Source organism: Rana temporaria, chromosome 10 (assembly GCF_905171775.1).
Source record: "Rana temporaria chromosome 10, aRanTem1.1, whole genome shotgun sequence".
Taxonomy (NCBI): Eukaryota; Metazoa; Chordata; class Amphibia; order Anura; family Ranidae; genus Rana; species Rana temporaria.
The window spans coordinates 12,975,357-12,994,014 of record NC_053498.1 but is presented as its reverse complement, the minus strand read 5'-3'; the positions used below and the strand labels follow the sequence as shown (position 1 = coordinate 12,994,014).

At 43.5% G+C, this 18,658-nt stretch overlaps 1 protein-coding gene across 1 annotated transcript; it reads right to left on the bottom strand.

The window, feature by feature from the left end:
* Positions 1–941: 941 nt before the first annotated feature.
* On the bottom strand, positions 942–18,452 carry LOC120915995 (sialoadhesin-like). The gene is made up of 8 exons (XM_040326838.1): positions 18,356–18,452; positions 15,874–16,236; positions 11,787–12,077; positions 8,920–9,174; positions 7,477–7,576; positions 4,722–4,800; positions 2,987–3,073; positions 942–1,102 (listed from the first exon to the last, which is right to left on the bottom strand). The coding sequence occupies exons 1-8, from the start codon at positions 18,396–18,398 to the stop codon at positions 989–991; spliced, it is 1,332 nt and encodes a 443-aa protein (XP_040182772.1). The 5' UTR covers positions 18,399–18,452; the 3' UTR covers positions 942–988.
* Between the last annotated feature and the right edge of the window lie 206 nt (positions 18,453–18,658).

Below are 18,658 nucleotides of genomic sequence, written 5' to 3'. Positions count from 1 at the left end.
ATATATATATATATATATATATATATATAAAACAATTAAAAAGGGGGGGTTCCAAATCCGAATTGAGGTCAGGGGGCTTTGGGTGCTGACGAAAAAAAAGGGGGGTTACCCTGGAGACCTCTAGGCCCCTTACAAAAAAAGAAATAAGAAAATATATAAGAAAAAGATAAAAAAAGGGGCCTTTAATAAAATATATATATATATATATATATATATATATATATATATAAAAAAGAAAAAATGTAATTAAAAAAAAGGGGGGGGGGGGTTGCCATCTGGGGCCCTGGGGACCTCTGGGCCCTGGGCCATTTAATAAAAAAAAAATATATATATATATATATATATATATATATATATATATAAAAAGGGGGGTTGCCGTCCGGGGACCTCCGGGCCCTGTATTAAAAAAAATATATATATATATATATATATATATATATATATATATATATATATATATATATATATATATATATATATTAAAAATATGTATTTATCAAAAATAAAAAAGGGGGGTTCCTATCCGGGGCCCTGGAAACCTCCGGGCCCCTGGGGACCTCTGGGCCTTTTAAAAAAAAAAAAAAAAAAATATATATATATATATATATATATATATATAATTTTTTTTTTAATAATTTTATAAAAAAAATATTAAAAAAGGGGGGGGTTGCCATCCGGGGGGACCTCCGGGCCCCTTACAAAAAAAATAAGTAAAAAAAGAGGGTTGCCATCCGGGCCATTGGGGACCTCCAGGCCCCTTACAGGTGTACTGCCTGTACCCCCCTGATGGCGGCCCTGATTAAACTGACCCATCCATGGCCAACTTAAGACCTTTCCTCCTTTGAAAAGTATTTTCAATGCAGCCTCACTTGTTATAAAGGTTATATTTATTTTAATGGAACATTTTATAGAAATACATTATTTACATATTTATTGTAGAGTATTTTTTTTTTTTACAAGGCTTTACAAAAGACGGAGCAATCAAGAATTATTTTTTCCTCTTCATATTCTGTTGACTCCTGAATGGGACGACCTCTTCATACAGCGAATAGGATGGAGATGTGTGGAATGGTGGCGTGTTCCTTGCTTGGTTATCTTGTAGCTGTAATGGCAAAGTGTGAATTACAGTATTTAAACAAATATAATAATTGTAGCAAGGGGGAGGTTGCCATCCTGGGCCCTGGGGACTTGGATGGCAACCCCCCCCCCCTTTTTTTTATAAAAACATTTTTAATTTTTTTTTATATATATTTTTTATGTCTTTATTAAAGGGCCCAGAGGCCCCCTTTTTCTTAAAGATCTTTTTCCTAGATCTGGGGTTCTCTGGGCCCCTTACAAAAAAAAAATATATACAGTATATACCATATTTATCAGTGTATAACACGCACCCTCACTTTAAGAGGGAAGTTTCGGGGAAAAAAATTTCCACAGCCCCCTGCGTATAACACGCAAGCACAGTTTACCCTCTATTTTTAGGGTAAAAAAGTGAGTGTTATATGCCAATAAATTACAGTATATAAAAAATTATTATATAAAAAAAGGGCCCTTTAATAAAATAAAAAAAAATATATATAACATTTTTTTTTTTTATAAATAAAAAAAAAAAAGGGGGGGGGGGGTTGCCATCCTGAGCCCTGGGGACCTCTGAGCCCTTTAATAATAACAAATATATAATTATATTTTTTTTTATATAATTATATATATATATAATATATATATATATTTTTTTTTTATAAAAATAAAATTAAAAAAAAGGGTGGTTGCCATCCAGGGGGCTTGGGGGACTTTTTTAAATAATAATACAAATAAAAATAAATGTTTTATAAAAAATAAAATAAATAAAAAGGGTGGTTGTCATCCAGGGGGCTTGGGGGACCCTTTTTAATAATAATAAAAATAAAAATAAATGTTTTATAAAAAATAAAATAAAAAACAGGGGAGGTTGCCATCCGGGGCCCCTTACAAAGAAAAGGGGGTTGCCATCCGGGCTCTTGGGGACCTCCGGTCCCCTTACAGTTGTACTGCCTGTACCCCCCCCCCCTGATGGCGGCCCTGAACCTCAGACATGAATAATGAACAAAGCATATCCCTCTATAGCAGGGATGCCCCAACCTTTTGGGGAGCGAGGGCCTCAAAAGCTATATATATGTGATCCCACCAAGGGCAAATAAATAAAGCTAATTTGAGTTATTTAACTAGACATGTTCCTTTAAATAGGCATTGGTTAGTGACAGGGGGCCATATTCTTATAGATCTCCGGCGGCGTAACGTATGTCCTTTACGTTACTCCGCCGCAAGTTTAACTGGCAAGTGCCTGATTCCCAAACCACTTACCTGTAAACTTGCGGCGGCGTAGCGTAAATTCCACCCGCGCAAGCACTCCTAATTCAAATGATCCTGGTAGGGGGCGTGGATCATTTAAATTAGGCGCGCTCCCGCGCCGATCGTAATGCGCATGCTCCGTCGGGTAAATTACCCGACGTGCATTGCGCTAAATGACGTCTCACGGACGTCATTTGTTTTGACGGTAACGTAAATGGCGTCCAGCGCCATTCACGGACGACTTACGCAAACGACGTTAAATTTTCAAATTTCGACGCGGGAACGACGGCCATACTTAACATTGAGTACGCCACCTAGGGGGCATGTTTATCTTTACGCCGCGTATCGCTTACGGAAACGACGTAAAATCACTACGACGGGCAAGCGTACGTTAGAGAATCGGCGTGACTAGTCATTTGCATATTTTACGCTGACCGCAAAGGAAACGCCACCTAGCGGTCAGCGTAGATATTGCAGCCTAAGACACACCGGCGCTGGCCGTCGTATCTTAGGCATGTTGAAGTGTATCTCAGTTTGGAAATACACTTAAACATAGGACGGCCTTAGAATCGGACTTACGTTGGCGTATCTACTGATACGCCAGCGTAATTCTTTGAAAATAGGGCCCAGGGTCTCTTTGAAGAATATAAGTACAAGAAGTTACCTGGATTTGTTCGTAGTCCGGACATCTGTCGTCTGTCTGCAATGCTGCATAAGGACTTTCAACCACAGGTTTTGGATTATGCGGCACCTAGAAATTTTAGGACAATTATTATTAGACTGCAAATGTATGGCCAGCTATCAATTAGTCATTTTTGTCTCTACCCTCAAGATTCGAAATACATGCAACAGTACAGGAGGTGACTCAGTACCAAAAGCAAACACCAAAGGGCTCCAACGATATGTAGTATTAAAAATGTATTTTATTAGAAAAAGAAAAGTCACGAGACTTCTCCACTTGTCTTTGTTTTTTTGTTTTTTCAAGTACTACACTTAGCTGTCGTCCTCTGGTGTATGTTTTTCATACTGCTAGTTAGAGATGTCCCAGAATCTATGAAAGGAGCTGCCAGAAGTGTAACCTGATGGAGTTCTATGTACCCTTGTAAAGATTGTTCCCTAGTACAAACGATCGTTTTTCCCGTCAGGAAAACTGCTGTGTTTTCCTTTGGCCGGAAAAACCGGACGTGTGTATGCTCCCGACAGGAAAACTGTGGTTTCAAAAATTAGGACATGTTCTCTTTTTTTCTCGCCGCGAACCGCGGCATTTTCCCCCCCCCGCAGTTTTCCTATGGGAAACACTGCTCTGGAGCATACACACGGCCGGTTTTCCCGACCAAAGTTCTCCTGGCAGTATTCCTGTCGGGAAAACCGGCCGTGTGTACACAGGGGAAAGGGACCGAGACGGTTCTCGGTTTTCCCCCCAGTTTTCCCGGCGGTCAAACCGATCGTGTGTACTAGGCATGTATCTCGTTATTAAAGAACAAAACAAAAAAAACACACAAGGGCTTTATGCCACCTTTGTACCATTATCCAATATTGATTATATGCAGGGCCGCCATCAGGGGGGTGGGACATGCAGTACACCTGTAAGGGGCCCAGAGGTCCCCAGGGGCCCAGATGGCAACCTCTTTTTTTTTGTAAGGGGCCCGGAGTTCCCCAGGGTCCTGAATGGCAACCCCCCTCTTTTTTTTTTTTTTTATAAAAACATTTTATATATATATATATATATATATATATATATATATATATATATATATATATATATATATATATATATATATATATATATATATATATATATATATATATATATATATACTGTGTGTGTATATATATATATTTTTTTTTTTTTTATAGGGCCCAGAGGTCCCCATGGTCCCGGGTGGCAACCCCCCTTTTTTTATTTTTTTTTTATTTTTTTTTTATAATTTTGTTTTTTTTTTGTAATTTTTTTATAATTTTTTTTATATATTTTTTTTTTATAAAAACATAATTTTAATTGTATATGGACTTTTAGGCTGGGTTCACACTTATGAAAATAAAATGTGGGTTTCCCCGCATCCAATTCACATGACAGGAGAGAGTGACCAGCTCTCTCAATGGAGCCGGTTCACACATCTCCGGGGGCCCGCCGCGGAGAGCACAGCATGAGAGTTGAGTTGAGTGGCATCTTGATATAGCGCGGTCATTTACCTCGTAGAGTCCTGTGCGTCTTAGGCTCTGTTTTGGGTCCAAATTTAGGCAAACATTTTGACCTAATTTGGACCTGAAATGGTGAATGGGGAAGCACCAGACCCCTGCTGTGCCCAGCGCCACACATAGTGTGAACCCAGCCTTGTATGAAAAAAAAGTGGATTTTTTTTTTGCAAAAAGTCATAATTTAAAACACAAATACTGACTGTAACATTCACATAGAGATTGGTATCTCTGGAGGCTTCCTCAGTTGCAGGATTCGGTGGCCTTGAAGCTCTTTTTCTTCTGTGAAAAGAAATTTGCTGTTGTATTTAATATAATACAGATATGTGCTAATCCTGCACAAACTGGGGAAGATCCACATACATACGCAGCGCCCGGCGCAGATGTAATATACGCTACGCCGCTGTAACTTACCTGGCTTTGGTTTGAATCCTCAACAAATTCGCGCCGTAAGTTACGGCGGCGTAGTGTATCTCTCGCGGTGGAATTCAAATTGGGCGGGTAGGGGGCGTGTTTCATTTAAATGAAGCGCGTCCCCGCGCCGAACGAACTGCGCATGCGCCGTCCGTAAAAACTCCCAGGGTGCATTGCTCCAAATGACGTCGCAAGGACGTCATTGTTTTCAACGTGAACGTAAATGGCGTCCAGCCCCATTCACGGACGACTCACGCAAACGACGTAAAATTTTTAAAATTAGACGCGGGAACGACGACCATACTTAACATTGAGTACGCCACCATATAGCAGCTTTAATTATACGCCGGAAAAAGCCGAAAAGAAACGACGTAAAAAAATGCGACGGCCGCTCGTACGTTCGTGGATCGTCGGAAATAGCTAATTTGCATACTCGACGCGGATTACGACGTGAACGCCACCTAGCGGACGCCGAAAAATTGCATCTAAGATCCGACGGCGTACGAAGGCGTACGCCTGTCGGATCTAACACAGATGCCGTCGTATCTTGTTTTGTGGATACCAAAACAAAGATACGACGCGCAAAATTCGAAATTACGTGGCGTATCAAGAGATACGCCGCGTAATTTCTTTGAGGATCTGCCCCACTGTGTGCAAAGCTGGTTTGCATGGCCTGTGTTTGGACATCATTGGTTACTGCACTGGTGCCCATGTAGGAGAAAGCAACCAGTGCACCATAATTCCCCTTTGCAATATCACATGGTCAACTTTTCTTGGATCCTTTAAAACAGGTATCCTCAAACTATGGCCCTCCAGCTGTCGCGGAACTACACATCCAATGAGGCATTGTAAAACTCTGACATTCACAGACATGTTTAGGCATGATGGGAATTGTAGTTCCTGAACAACTGGAGGGCCGTAGTTTGAAGACCCATGCTTTAAAAGGTATAGAAATGACTGGGAGTTGCCAATATCATAGCTCACACTGAGCTGTGGGTCCTCCCCATGTGACATCACTAGTGCTCAGGGATTGGCCCTGCACTGTCACATGCCTTTATTATACCTAGAAGCAACTCTGAACAGCTGAACAGAGCAAAGGAAGGGTCTGTTTGTGCTACAGGGAGTGAGGGGATTAAAGTGAACCTTCTGCCCTGACCTGCTTGGGTAAAATAGACTGAAAAAACATTACCCATGCTCAACTGGTTTGTTTTGACATAAATTGCTGAAGGCGGGTGCTCTTGGCTGGAGTGTGTACTCCGAAGGCATCAATCTATGAAAAAAATTATCCGGGAACCCGATACATTCCAAGTTCCAAATACTTTTTTAGGCTACATTTAAAAGCAGCACAATACAGCCAACATGTTTCGGCTATACAGCCTTCTACAAAGTCTCTTTGAAGAACGCAGCGTGGCCGAAACATGTTGGCTGTATTGTGCTGCTTTTAAACGCATCCTTATAAAGTATTTGACCCGGTACTCCAATCTTGGCACACATGTGGCCCTACTCTTGCTCTACAAGTTTCCAAAGTTTGTTGTCTGGGGGGCCTACGGCCCGGGGAGCACCGATTTTTCAAAGCCGGGCACCCCTTCCATAGACTCCCATGTTAAACTTTTAATTTCTCCGGTGATTTTGGGGACCTGGTACTGGCAGGTCGTGGGTCCCCTGGCCCCAAACTTGTTACACATGTCGCCCCATTTCTCCTCTACATGTGTGCAAATTTGTTGTCTGGGGGACCTACAGCTGGGGAGCACCGATTTTTCAAACTGGGCAGCCCTTCCATAGACTCTCATGTTAAACATCAGTCTAGTCATGGGCACAGTGAGGCATGGACACAGTGAGGCATGGGCACAGTGAGGCATGGGCACAGTGAGGCATGGGCACAGTGAGGCATGGGTACCATGAGGCATGGGCATAGTGAGTCATGGACACAGTGAGGCATGGGTACCATGAGGCATGGGCATAGTGAGTCATGGACACAGTGAGGCATTGGTACAGTGAGGCATGGACACAGTGAGGCATGGACACAGTGAGGAATGGGCACAGTGAGGCATGGGCACAGTGAGGCATGGACACAGTGAGGCATGGGTACAGTGAGGCATGGGTACAGTGAGGCATGGGCATAGTGAGTCATGGGCATAGCGAGTCATGGACACAGCGAGGCATGGACACAGTGAGGCATGGACACAGTGAGGCATGGACACAGTGAGGAATGGGCACAGTGAGGAATGGGCACAGTGAGGAATGGGCACAGTGAGGCATGGGTACAGTGAGGCATGGGTACAGTGAGGCATGGGCATAGTGAGGCATGGGCATAGCACAGTGAGGCATGGCACAGACACAGTAAGGCAAAGTGAGGCATGCAGATGGACACCCTAGGCTTATACTCGAGTCAATACGTTTTCTCCGTTTTTTGTGGTAAAATTAGGTGCTTGGCTTATATTTGGGTCGGCTTATACTCGAGTATATATGGTAAGTGTTATGCTGCAGAGGTTAAAATTGTGAGAACCATTTACTTTACCTTTTAAAAAAAGTCGTAGTACTTACCTATACCATATCACAATGACTACTGCCAATAATATGAGCAACACCACCATAACAACTGCCGCCACCACTCCTTTGATGTGTGAAGACGCACAGTCCACACCTAAGTAAAAAGAAACTGAACTTTAATGCACAATTGACCAAAACTGACACATTCTGTTTATTATTGGAGTGGGACAACACTCAACACCAAACAAAAAGTGAGTAGAAATCTGCAGAATATTGATCTAGATAGCAATAAAAAGATGGCCGGGTTTGTTGGCCATTGGGCTGCTTTGCTGATAGAGCTGATAGCCATCCCAGTAGGTAACTGTAGGCGCATAGCTGATGACTTTTAATAAAGGACACTTACCTGTCCAGGGATCCAACCCGTCCTCGCCCAGGCCGGTTCTTTACCGGTCTTCGAGTTCCCAGAATGTTTACTAAGTGGAGCCGGGTGTGAAGCCTTGTGGCTTCACTGCTGGCTTCCCACTGCTCATGTGAGAGTTGTGGTGCACTTTGTAAATGAACCCTCAGCCTTCTGGGACCTGTGACGTGTCCCAGCAGGTTGTGGGGAATTAGGTGAGGCAAGAACTTCCACTCCAATCGCCTACTTGTCCAAATGAAGTACCCGCACCCAGGGCCGATCCGCCCTATAGGCTCACTATGCATGCCGCTTAGGGCCCCACAAAGCTGCGGAGGGCCCCCCAAATTACTAGAGAAGGTGAGAAGTCATTTTCGGCCCCTCACCATGCTTCTCAACTCGCTGGCTGCATAGGAGAAGAGGCAAGAAGTCGGCACCCTCAGCTTCTCACTTTAATGTAAGTTGTAATTTCCGACAGCAGAACACCCCCTCCCCCCGCTTCTCAACTTTAATGTGACATGTCATTTTGCTTAGGGCCCCAGGGAGGTCAGGATCGGCACACGTCCGAGGAACTCGACGGGCAAAACACATCATTTTGCTCGTCGAGTTCTGTGTGAATCTCGGCGGGCCAACTTTCCTCATTGAACAACGAGGAAATAGAGAACATGTTCTCTATTTGGCTCGACGAGGAACTCGTCGGCTTCCTCGGCCAAAAAGTGTACACACGCCGGGTTTCTCGGCAGAATACGGCTCCGACCGAGTTTCTGGCTGAATTCTGCCGAGAAACTCGGTCGTGTGTACGGGGCCTGAGTTCCAAAAAATGATGGCAAAAAATTAGACCTATTTTCCAAGCCTACCTAAGGTTGGTCCCTGGCAGGGATGTATTCTGGCCTAGACCGACAAAGCCCAGGCCTAGGGCAGCACCTTGCGGGGGGCGGCCGGCCGCCGCCCCCCCCGCACTAAAATGGCACTCGCACCCCTGGTCCCTGGGAGAATTGGCTGCCGAGAAATCAGTCCCTGGTGCCAAAAAAGATTGGGGACTGCAGCTCGAAATAGTCATTAATACAATCATAAATCCCCCCCCCCCATCCCATTATGCTTACAAAGCAGTGTGATTGGCTCAGATTTGGTCCCCCCGATATCATTCCTAGCCACACAATAATACTGTCCAGATTTGTCTTCCGTCATCCCATCCACTTCAAAGTCCTCTCCATAGAGGACAATCTGATTGTTCTTGTACCAGGTGTAATTGGTAATATCCGGGTTTCCATAACCCTGACAAATCAGTGAAAACTTGTCACCTTTCCTCACATGGCCGGTCTCGTGGGTACTTTGGACGGACACCATTTTTGGAGGATCTAGGAAAACAAAGTAGCAGCCAATTATATTAGAGCAGATTTAAATCTACCTGGATGTTTGCTAAATCACTGTGTATAATATACAATTAAAAGATACTTTAGTGGCACAAGACCTCAGGATCCAACTAGGGTGTATTTGTCACAGTTAAAAGTATACATAGGATACATAAATACATACTCTTCAGTGTTTCTGCCCAGTACAGGCCTTAGTCATAGCTATGACTAAGGCCAGTACTGGGCAAAAACTTGCTTACTATGTATCTTTTAATCACAACAAATAAAGCCCTAGTTGGATCCTGATTGCTTGTGCCACTAAAGCATTTTATTCATGGCTGATGGTATGCAGGAACCATTAGCGTTCACGCATCAGCTTAGGATATCAGGGATCTGAGCGACGGTGAGTTTTGGTCTGTTTACCTACAATATACAATTTCCTTTTTATGAATTTTGGGTGTTTTTTTTCCGATCCTTTGTTGGGACAAGACTGGACCATGCCTACACAAAGTATGTACATCTGCTTGTAGTCTTTACCAGGAGCCCTTGTGACTGACTGAATGAATGAATGAATGACTTGTATAGCGCTACACATGCAAACTGAATCGCCTCTAGGCGCTTTTTGCAGCCAGTGTCTTCCTGGCTGGTGCAGTCATTTACCCTGTAGGATCTTGACACGCTTGGGGCACACATATATACATATATATATATACTGGGCCAATTTGGCCAGGATCCAATTAACCTACCAGCATGTCTTTGGAGGGTGGGAGGAAACCGGAGTACCCGGAGGAAACCCACGCAGACACAGGGAGAACATGCAAACTCCAAGCAGATGGTGTCGTGGTCGGGATTCGAACCAGCGACCCTTTTGCTGCTAGGTGAAATTGCTAACCACTACACCACTGTGCGACATTTAGAAGGGCAATCAAAGGAAAAGGTAAGAGAACCAACAATGCACTAGCTTAAAGGAGTTGTAAGGAATTTTTTAATTTTTTCCAAATAACAAACATGTTATACTTACCTCCACTGTGCAGTTCGTTTTGCACAGAGAGGCCCCGATCCACGTCTTCGGGGGTCCCTCGGCGGCTGTCGCGGCTCCTCCCCGCAAAAACTACACACAGACATGCGAGCGAGCTCACATGGTGTGTAGCTGTTGCGGGTGCGCTCCCGTGATACAGCGGCGGGCATAGTGGGTTCTGAGACCCGTCACCTGATTGGCCGAGAGGAGAAGCGATTCTATTGGCCGCCAAGGGGGAGGAGGGAGGAGATGAAGGAGGAGGGTGAAGGAGGAGGGTGAAGCTGCTGCCTGCCACCCAGGGAAAGCGATGCCCGCGACCTAGATGGGGTAAATGGGGGGCTGGTATCAGACTGACCGGCGGGTGGATTGTTTGCTGCCCCCCCACCCAGGGGCGGACTGACAACTCATGGGGCCCCCAGGCAATAGAAGATTATGGGGCCCCTGGGCTTACAAATGGCCACCACGCCAGGAGGCAGTACAGAGGCGGGGCAGCTAAAATCTCGGGATTTTCACATCAAAAGCATGTCGGTTTCGGACATATCAGGGACAGATCTAAAAAAAACGTAGATTTTTACATACTGTCCCTGGTTTTACTGAGCCTGGCAACCCTGATGGGGCCACGTAGTGGCACGGGGGCCCTCGGGCAGTGCACGAGTGACTCAATGGTCAGTCCCCTGCCCCCACCCCAAAAAATATACCATCAGCCGCCACTGGTCTTATGTGAACAAGCCATTACCGGCTTGAACAAGCATCTGATCAAACCGATATTGGTTTAATCAGGTGCTTTGGAGGGCAGGGGAGACCTCAAATATCTCAGTAAAAAGTGGCCTGTAAAAATATCACCACACGTGATGAAGGTATCACTATAAACGAGAGCAATAATTCTAGCACCAAACCTCCTGTGTAACTCTAAACTGGTAACCTGTAAAAGCCCTTAAAGCGGATGTCCGCTGAAAAAAAAATATTAAAAGCCAGCAGCTACAAATACGGCAGCTGCTGACTTTTAATATTAGGACACTTACCTGTGCTGGAGTCCAGCGCCGTCCGCAGCAGAGGACGAGCGATCGCTCGTCACCCTGCTGCTCCCCCCTCCATCCACGGTGAGGGAACCAGGAAGTGAATCGCTCTGGCTTCACTGCCCGGTTCCCTACGGCGCATGTGCGAGTTGCGCTGCGCCTGCTGATTGGCTCCCGCTGTGTACTGGGCGCCGAGTGTTCCCAGCACACAATGGGGGGGGGTGACGTAATGCCCGCAGTCTGCCCGAGACTGTGTGGCCAGAAGTGGGTGAAAATACCTGTCTTTAGACAGGTATCTGCACCCCCCTTCCCCCTGAAAGGTGTCAAATGTGACACCGGAGGGGGGAGGGTTTCGATCAGCGGGAGTTCCACTTTATGGTGGAGCTCCGCTTTAAAGCGTCACCTATGGAGATTTTTTAAGTACCGTAGTTTGGCGCCATTCCACCAGCATGCGCAATTTTAAAACTTGACATGTTAGGTATCTATTTACTCAATGTAACATCATCTTTTCTATTTTCCCAAACCATTGGGTATTAGGATTAAGTGGATAACTAACACTTCTGCCATATTTTATTGTTACTTACGCAATACCCTGAGCACCTTTAGTTTTTCTTTTTTTTGTCTGTTAGGATACTGCGCAAAACATTTCAGGATTTCCAAATTATCTTCTGAGTCTACTTTGTAGGTTAGTTTTGAGACGGTCTCCCACTCTCCGTTCAGCAGCTCTTTGTGATGTGTTTTGGCAGACAGATTCCCGACGTTCCACGTGAGTGTTGGTGGGTTGGCAGGACAGGTGTGTTTGGCAGCACAAGTGAAGACATAGGTATTTCCTTCTATTAGTAATTCAGGACCAGATATATTAAGTTCTGGAATGTCTGTAGAAGAAGATATAAACACAGAAAGATAGGAATTAGTATAAGTATCTCTATGTTAGCATGTGGAGATAGAAAGAGGAGAAAGGGGCCCAGCCATGCCTACAGATTGAACCCGATAGGGGTAGGCTGGTACAGGCTACCAAGTACTGTACTGTTATAAGCACAATCTTATGAATCAAGGTAACTCGGTTGGTTACTAAGGATTAATGTGACAATTTTAATCTGTACTGTTAAGTAAATACTTTTAATAACAATCTATTGTTAAAAAAAAAAGAAAGAGGAGGAAGGAAGGAAAGAGAAGAAAGCAAGGAAAGAGAAAGAGGGAAAGAAAGAGAAGAAATAGGAGAGAAAAAGAAGGAGGGAGAAGCAAAGAAAGAGAAGGAAAGGAAGAAAGAAAGAGAAGAAATAGGATAGAAAAAGGAGAGAAAGAGAAGGAGAATAAAGAGAAAGAGGAGAAAAAGGAGAGAAGGAGAGAGAGAAGGAGAGAAAGAGAAGGAGAATAAAGAGAAAGAGAAGAAAAAGGAGACAAAGAGAAGGAGAATATAGAGAAAGAGAAGGAGAGAGAGAAGGAGAGAAAGAGAAGGAGAATAAAGAGAAAGAGAGGAAAAAGGAGAGAAAGAGAAGGAGAATATAGAGAAAGAGAAGAAATAGAAGGAGAGAAAGAGAAGAAGACTATAGAGAAAGAGAAGAAAAAGGAGAGAAAGAGAAGGAGAATATAGAGAAAGAGAAAAAATAGAAGGAGAGAAAGAGAAGGAGAATATAGAGAAAGAGAAGAAAAAGGAGAGAAAGAGAAGGAGAGAGAGAAGGGGAGAGAGAAGGAGAGAAAGAGAAGGAGAATAAAGAGAAGAAATAGAAGGAGAGAAAGAGAAGGAGAATAATGAGAAAGAGAAGAAATAGGAGAGAAAGAGAAGGAGAATATAGAGAAAGAGAAGAAATAGGAGAGAAAGAGAAGGAGAATATAGAGAAAAAGAAGAAATAGAAGGAGAGAAAGAGAAGGAGAATATAGAGAAAGAGAAGAAAAAGGAGAGAAAGAGAAGGAGAATATAGAGAAAGAGAAAAAATAGAAGGAGAGAAAGAGAAGGAGAATATAGAGAAAGAGAAGAAAAAGGAGAGAAAGAGAAGGAGAATATAGAGAAAGAGAAGAAAAAGGAGAGAAAGAGAAGGAGAGAGAGAAGGAGAGAAAGAGAAGGAGGATATAGAGAAAGAGAAGAAAAAGGAGAGAAAGAGAAGGAGAATATAGAGAAAGAGAAAAAATAGAAGGAGAGAAAGAGAAGGAGAATATAGAGAAAGAGAAGAAAAAGGAGAGAAAGAGAAGGAGAGAGAGAAGGAGAGAAAGAGAAGGAGAATAAAGAGAAAGAGAAGAAAAAGGAGAGAAAGAGAAGGAGAATATAGAGAAAGAGAAGAAATAGAAGGAGAGAAAGAGAAGGAGAATATAGAGAAAGAGAAGAAAAAGGAGAGAAAGAGAAGGAGAATATAGAGAAAGAGAAAAAATAGAAGGAGAGAAAGAGGAGAATATAGAGAAAGAGAAGAAAAAGGAGAGAAAGAGAAGGAGAGAGAGAAGGAGAGAGAGAAGGAGAGAAAGAGAAGGAGAATAAAGAGAAGAAATAGAAGGAGAGAAAGAGAAGGAGAATAATGAGAAAGAGAAGAAATAGGAGAGAAAGAGAAGGAGAATATAGAGAAAGAGAAGAAATAGGAGAGAAAGAGAAGGAGAATATAGAGAAAGAGAAGAAATAGAAGGAGAGAAAGAGAAGGAGAATATAGAGAAAGAGAAGAAAAAGGAGAGAAAGAGAAGGAGAATATAGAGAAAGAGAAAAAAATAGAAGGAGAGAAAGAGAAGGAGAATATAGAGAAAGAGAAGAAAAAGGAGAGAAAGAGAAGGAGAGAGAGAAGGAGAGAAAGAGAAGGAGAATATAGAGAAAGAGAAGAAAAAGGAGAGAAAGAGAAGGAGAATATAGAGAAAGAGAAGAAAAAGGAGAGAAAGAGAAGGAGAGAGAGAAGGAGAGAAAGAGAAGGAGAATAAAGAGAAAGAGAAGAAATAGAAGGAAGAAAAAGGAGAGAAAGAGAAGGAGAGCGAGAAGGGGAGAGAGAAGGAGAGAAAGAGAAGGAGAATAAAGAGAAGAAATAGAAGGAGAGAAAGAGAAGGAGAATAATGAGAAAGAGAAGAAATAGGAGAGAAAGAGAAGGAGAATATAGAGAAAGAGAAGAAATAGGAGAGAAAGAGAAGGAGAATATAGAGAAAGAGAAGAAATAGAAGGAGAGAAAGAGAAGGAGAATATAGAGAAAGAGAAGAAAAAGGAGAGAAAGAGAAGGAGAATATAGAGAAAGAGAAAAAATAGAAGGAGAGAAAGAGAAGGAGAATATAGAGAAAGAGAAGAAAAAGGAGAGAAAGAGAAGAAGAGAGAGAAGAAGAGAAAGAGAAGGAGGATATAGAGAAATAGAAGAACAAGGAGAGAAAGAGAAGGAGAATATAGAGAAAGAGAAGAAATAGAAGGAGAGAAAGAGAAGGAGAATATAGAGAAAGAGAAGAAAAAGGAGAGAAAGAGAAGGAGAATATAGAGAAAGAGAAAAAATAGAAGGAGAGAAAGAGGAGAATATAGAGAAAGAGAAGAAAAAGGAGAAAAAGAGAATGAGAGAGAGAAGGAGAGAGAGAAGGAGAGAAAGAGAAGGAGAATAAAGAGAAGAAATAGAAGGAGAGAAAGAGAAGGAGAATAATGAGAAAGAGAAGAAATAGGAGAGAAAGAGAAGGAGAATATAGAGAAAGAGAAGAAATAGAAGGAGAGAAAGAGAAGGAGAATATAGAGAAAGAGAAGAAAAAGGAGATAAAGAGAAGGAGAATATAGAGAAAGAGAAAAAATAGAAGGAGAGAAAGAGAAGGAGAATATAGAGAAAGAGAAGAAAAAGGAGAGAAAGAGAAGGAGAGAGAGAAGGAGAGAAAGAGAAGGAGAATATAGAGAAAGAGAAGAAAAAGGAGAGAAAGAGAAGGAGAATATAGAGAAAGAGAAAAAATAGAAGGAGAGAAAGAGAAGGAGAATATAGAGAAAGAGAAGAAAAAGGAGAGAAAGAGAAGGAGAATATAGAGAAAGAGAAGAAAAAGGAGAGAAAGAGAAGGAGAGAGAGAAGGAGAGAAAGAGAAGGAGAATAAAGAGAAAGAGAAGAAATAGAAGGAGAGAAAGAGAAGGAGAATAATGAGAAAGAGAAGAAATAGGAGAGAAAGAGAAGGAGAATATAGAGAAAGAGAAGAAATAGAAGGAGAGAAGGAGAAAGAGAGAAGAGAGAGAAGGAGAATAACCATTCTACTTTATTAGAGTAGAACGGCTGGTACTGGTACCAGTGGGGAAGCTAGACATTATTTCACCCGGGGCAAAGAATCAGTTCGGTGCCCCCCCCCTTATGGGACAAGATTAGGCAGAAGTGAGAAACTCCCAGGCCATAGCTGTTGAGTCAGCTGTCTGTCCCCTCCCCCATGCTCCTCTGTCGTCCCCCCTGCTCTTCTGCTCCTCCCCCTGCTTCTTTGTTCCCCCCAGGTGAGCACTGCGGGGAGGAAGAGGAGGTGAGCGCTGCGGAAAGAGAGAGACAGAGGAGCGGAGGGGGGGGGGCGTTCCGCTGTCACTGAAGCTGGCCCACTGAGCCATCGGCCCACCGGGAAACTCCCTGTAGTCCCAATGGCCAGTCCATCCCTGTCCGCAACCTCTGATTATGTCCCAGTCCAGCCCTGATCTTATGATAACTCCCCATGAATATGACACAATTCCTTTGCAATTGAAAATCTCTATTCAGGTCGCAATTTTCCACTTACAGCTAATATAAAGATAAACCTCATCCTCGCTTTCTTCTTTCCATGTTGGTGGGTCAGAGTCGATCTGAGGAAAGTAGAGGCCACCATCCATGGAGCTCACATTATTGATCCTGATGGTGCAGTTCCCTTTGGCCAGGTCCCCCACTAAAGATACCCGACCCAAAAATGACTTGAGCACCGAACTCGAATTCTTGCTGTTATAGATTTCTCCCTGATTGCTTTTGCTGTACTTGAGCCATTGGATGACCGGCTTTGGTTTAGCAATAGTGAACTTGCATGGGATGACAACACAGGAGCCTTCCAAAGTTTTCATGGTTTTTGGCAATTCAAATGTCTGCGCTTCTACCGATCTCCACATATCATCTGGAATAGAAGAAAAACTTGTAGATAATCATACAACAACAAGCTTTTGCAAAAGTCTGAACACCTTATGGGGTTGATTCACTTAAAGTGGTTAATCTCTGCATAGAAACTACACTGGTCACCAATGTAATAGGGGTTTACACTGGCCACCAATGTAATAGGGGTTTACACTGGCCACCAATGTAATAGGGGTTTACACTGGCCACCAATGTAATAGGGGTTTACACTGGCCACCAATGTAATAGGGGTTTACACTGGCCACCAATGTAATAGGGGTTTACACTGGCCACCAATGTAATAGGGGTTTACACTGGCCACCAATGTAATAGGGGTTTACACTGGCCACCAATGTAATAGGGGTTTACACTGGCCACCAATGTAATAGGGGTTTACACTGGCCACCAATGTAATAGGAGTTTACACTGACCACCAATGTAATAGGGGTTTACACTGGCCACCAATGTAATAGGGGTTTACACTGGCCACCAATGTAATAGGGGTTTACACTGACCACCAATGTAATAGGGGTTTACACTGACCACCAATGTAATAGAAGCAATTTGCTTACCTTTGCAGAACATGCTGATGGTAGGCTTAATGATCACAGTTGTAGGCAGGACCTATCAGTTGTAGGCATGCTCATGTATTTCCCCAGTGGGCAGCATTCAGAATAGGTGATGGCAGATATGACCTTGGAGCTGGTTCACACTTCCGCGGCACGACTTCGGGGGCGACTCTGCAAAACGACTTCTGTATAGAAGTCAATGCAGGTCGCCCTGAGCCGCCCCCGAAGTCGTACAGGAACCTCTTTCTAAGTCGGAGCCACTCGCTCCTATCAGAACGGTTCCATTGCATTCAATGGGACGCGACTCGCTTGACGAGTCGCCCCAGTGTGAACCGGCTCTCAGGGAGGCATGTTATACATATGAATACCACTCATATTTACATATGAATGCTGCCACTATTTACATATCAATGCCAGTATTTACATGTAAACACAGGGTCTGCGGGTGAGTCATCTGTAAACAAGAATAGGGCAGAGCTGGGTAGCATTAGTAGCAGAACTTCACACTGAAATATAAGGACACAGCACAGGACTAAAACATCAAGGGACAAGAGAATTTTAGCTGACAGGTATGAGGCAGCTGCTTTGGGCCCCAGAACAATGACAGGGCCCAGGGCAGATGTCCCTTTTGCCCTACCTTAAAGACGGCCCTGGTTCCTTCTTGATATTCAGCTTTTCAAAAGGATTGTATAGCTTTGATCTTGGTAGCCAACCTGATTAAACCTGGGATATGATCTTAAGAGCCTGATCCTCCCCTACGAGTCAAACTGCCTTCACTAGATCTGACCATAAGACCCCTTTCACACTGAGGAGTTTTTCAGGCGGTACAGCGCTAAAAATAGCGCTGCTATACCGCCTGAAAAACTCATTCACTGCCTACTTAATGTGAAAGCCGGAGGGCTTTCACACTGAGGCGATGCGCTGGCGGGAGAGAAAAAAATCTCCTGTCAGCAGCATCTATGGAGCAGTGAGAGGAGCGGTGTGTATACCGCTCCTTCCCATTTAAAACAATGGGAAACCGCGGCAATACCGCCCGCAATGTGCCTCTGCAGAGGCGCATTGTGGGTGGTATTAACCCTTTATCGGCCGCTGGCGGGGGTTAATACCGCACTGCTAGCGGCCGATTCCCGCAGCAATCCTGGCGGTATAGCGCCGCTATTTTTAGCAGCGCTATACCGCCACCGCGGCTCCCGCCCCAGTGTGAAAGGGACCTAAGACTAAAAGCCATCTAAATAATGATCCAGTGCCATCAGACACTCCAGTTAACACATTTGGGAGTTAATTTACTAAAACTGGAAAGTGCAAAATTTGGTGCAGATCTGCATAGAAACCAATCAGCTTCCACGTTTTCTTTTTTTTTGTCAAAGCTTTGAACAAGCTGAATTTAGAAGCTGATTGGCTACCATGTACAGCTGCACCAGATTTTGCCCTCTCTGGTTTTAGTAAATCAACTCCATTGTTCCTTCTAGAAATTTAGACAATCTTGATATTAATTATTTTAAAAGGATTATACAGCTTTGATTTCTGTAGCCAACCTGATCCTTTTTTTTTTACCTTTTAGGAGAAGTCCCAGCAGTATTCCGGTGATCAGGTCCATGGCTGATGCTTCTATGAAACGTCTCCGTCTCCTGCTTACTCAGACAGTAATGTTCCCTTAGACGTATTTACGTTGTTCACCGTCAAAAGAGAAGGAAGTTGTTGCAATGTTGCCGATTACTCCACAGTTTACCAATTTCACATTTCAGTGTATGGATGAACATTAAACAAAACGGAACAACATAAAAATAAAATAAAAATAAGGAGGTGGAGATAGAAACAAAGAGCCAGATCCACAACCAGCGGGCGCAATGTAACTTT

Bases quoted from the DNA above. Each gene is read 5' to 3' on its own strand.
- LOC120915995 (XM_040326838.1), bottom strand. From the start codon at position 18,398: ATGGACCTGATCACCGGAATACTGCTGGGACTTCTCCTAAAAG. The intron at 16,237-18,355 runs GTAAAAAAAAAA...CTTCTATTCCAG, and splicing joins GCTGGGACTTCTCCTAAAAG to ATGATATGTGGAGATCGGTA. The intron at 4,801-7,476 runs GTAAGTACTACG...TTCTTTTCACAG, and splicing joins GTCATTGTGATATGGTATAG to AAGAAAAAGAGCTTCAAGGC.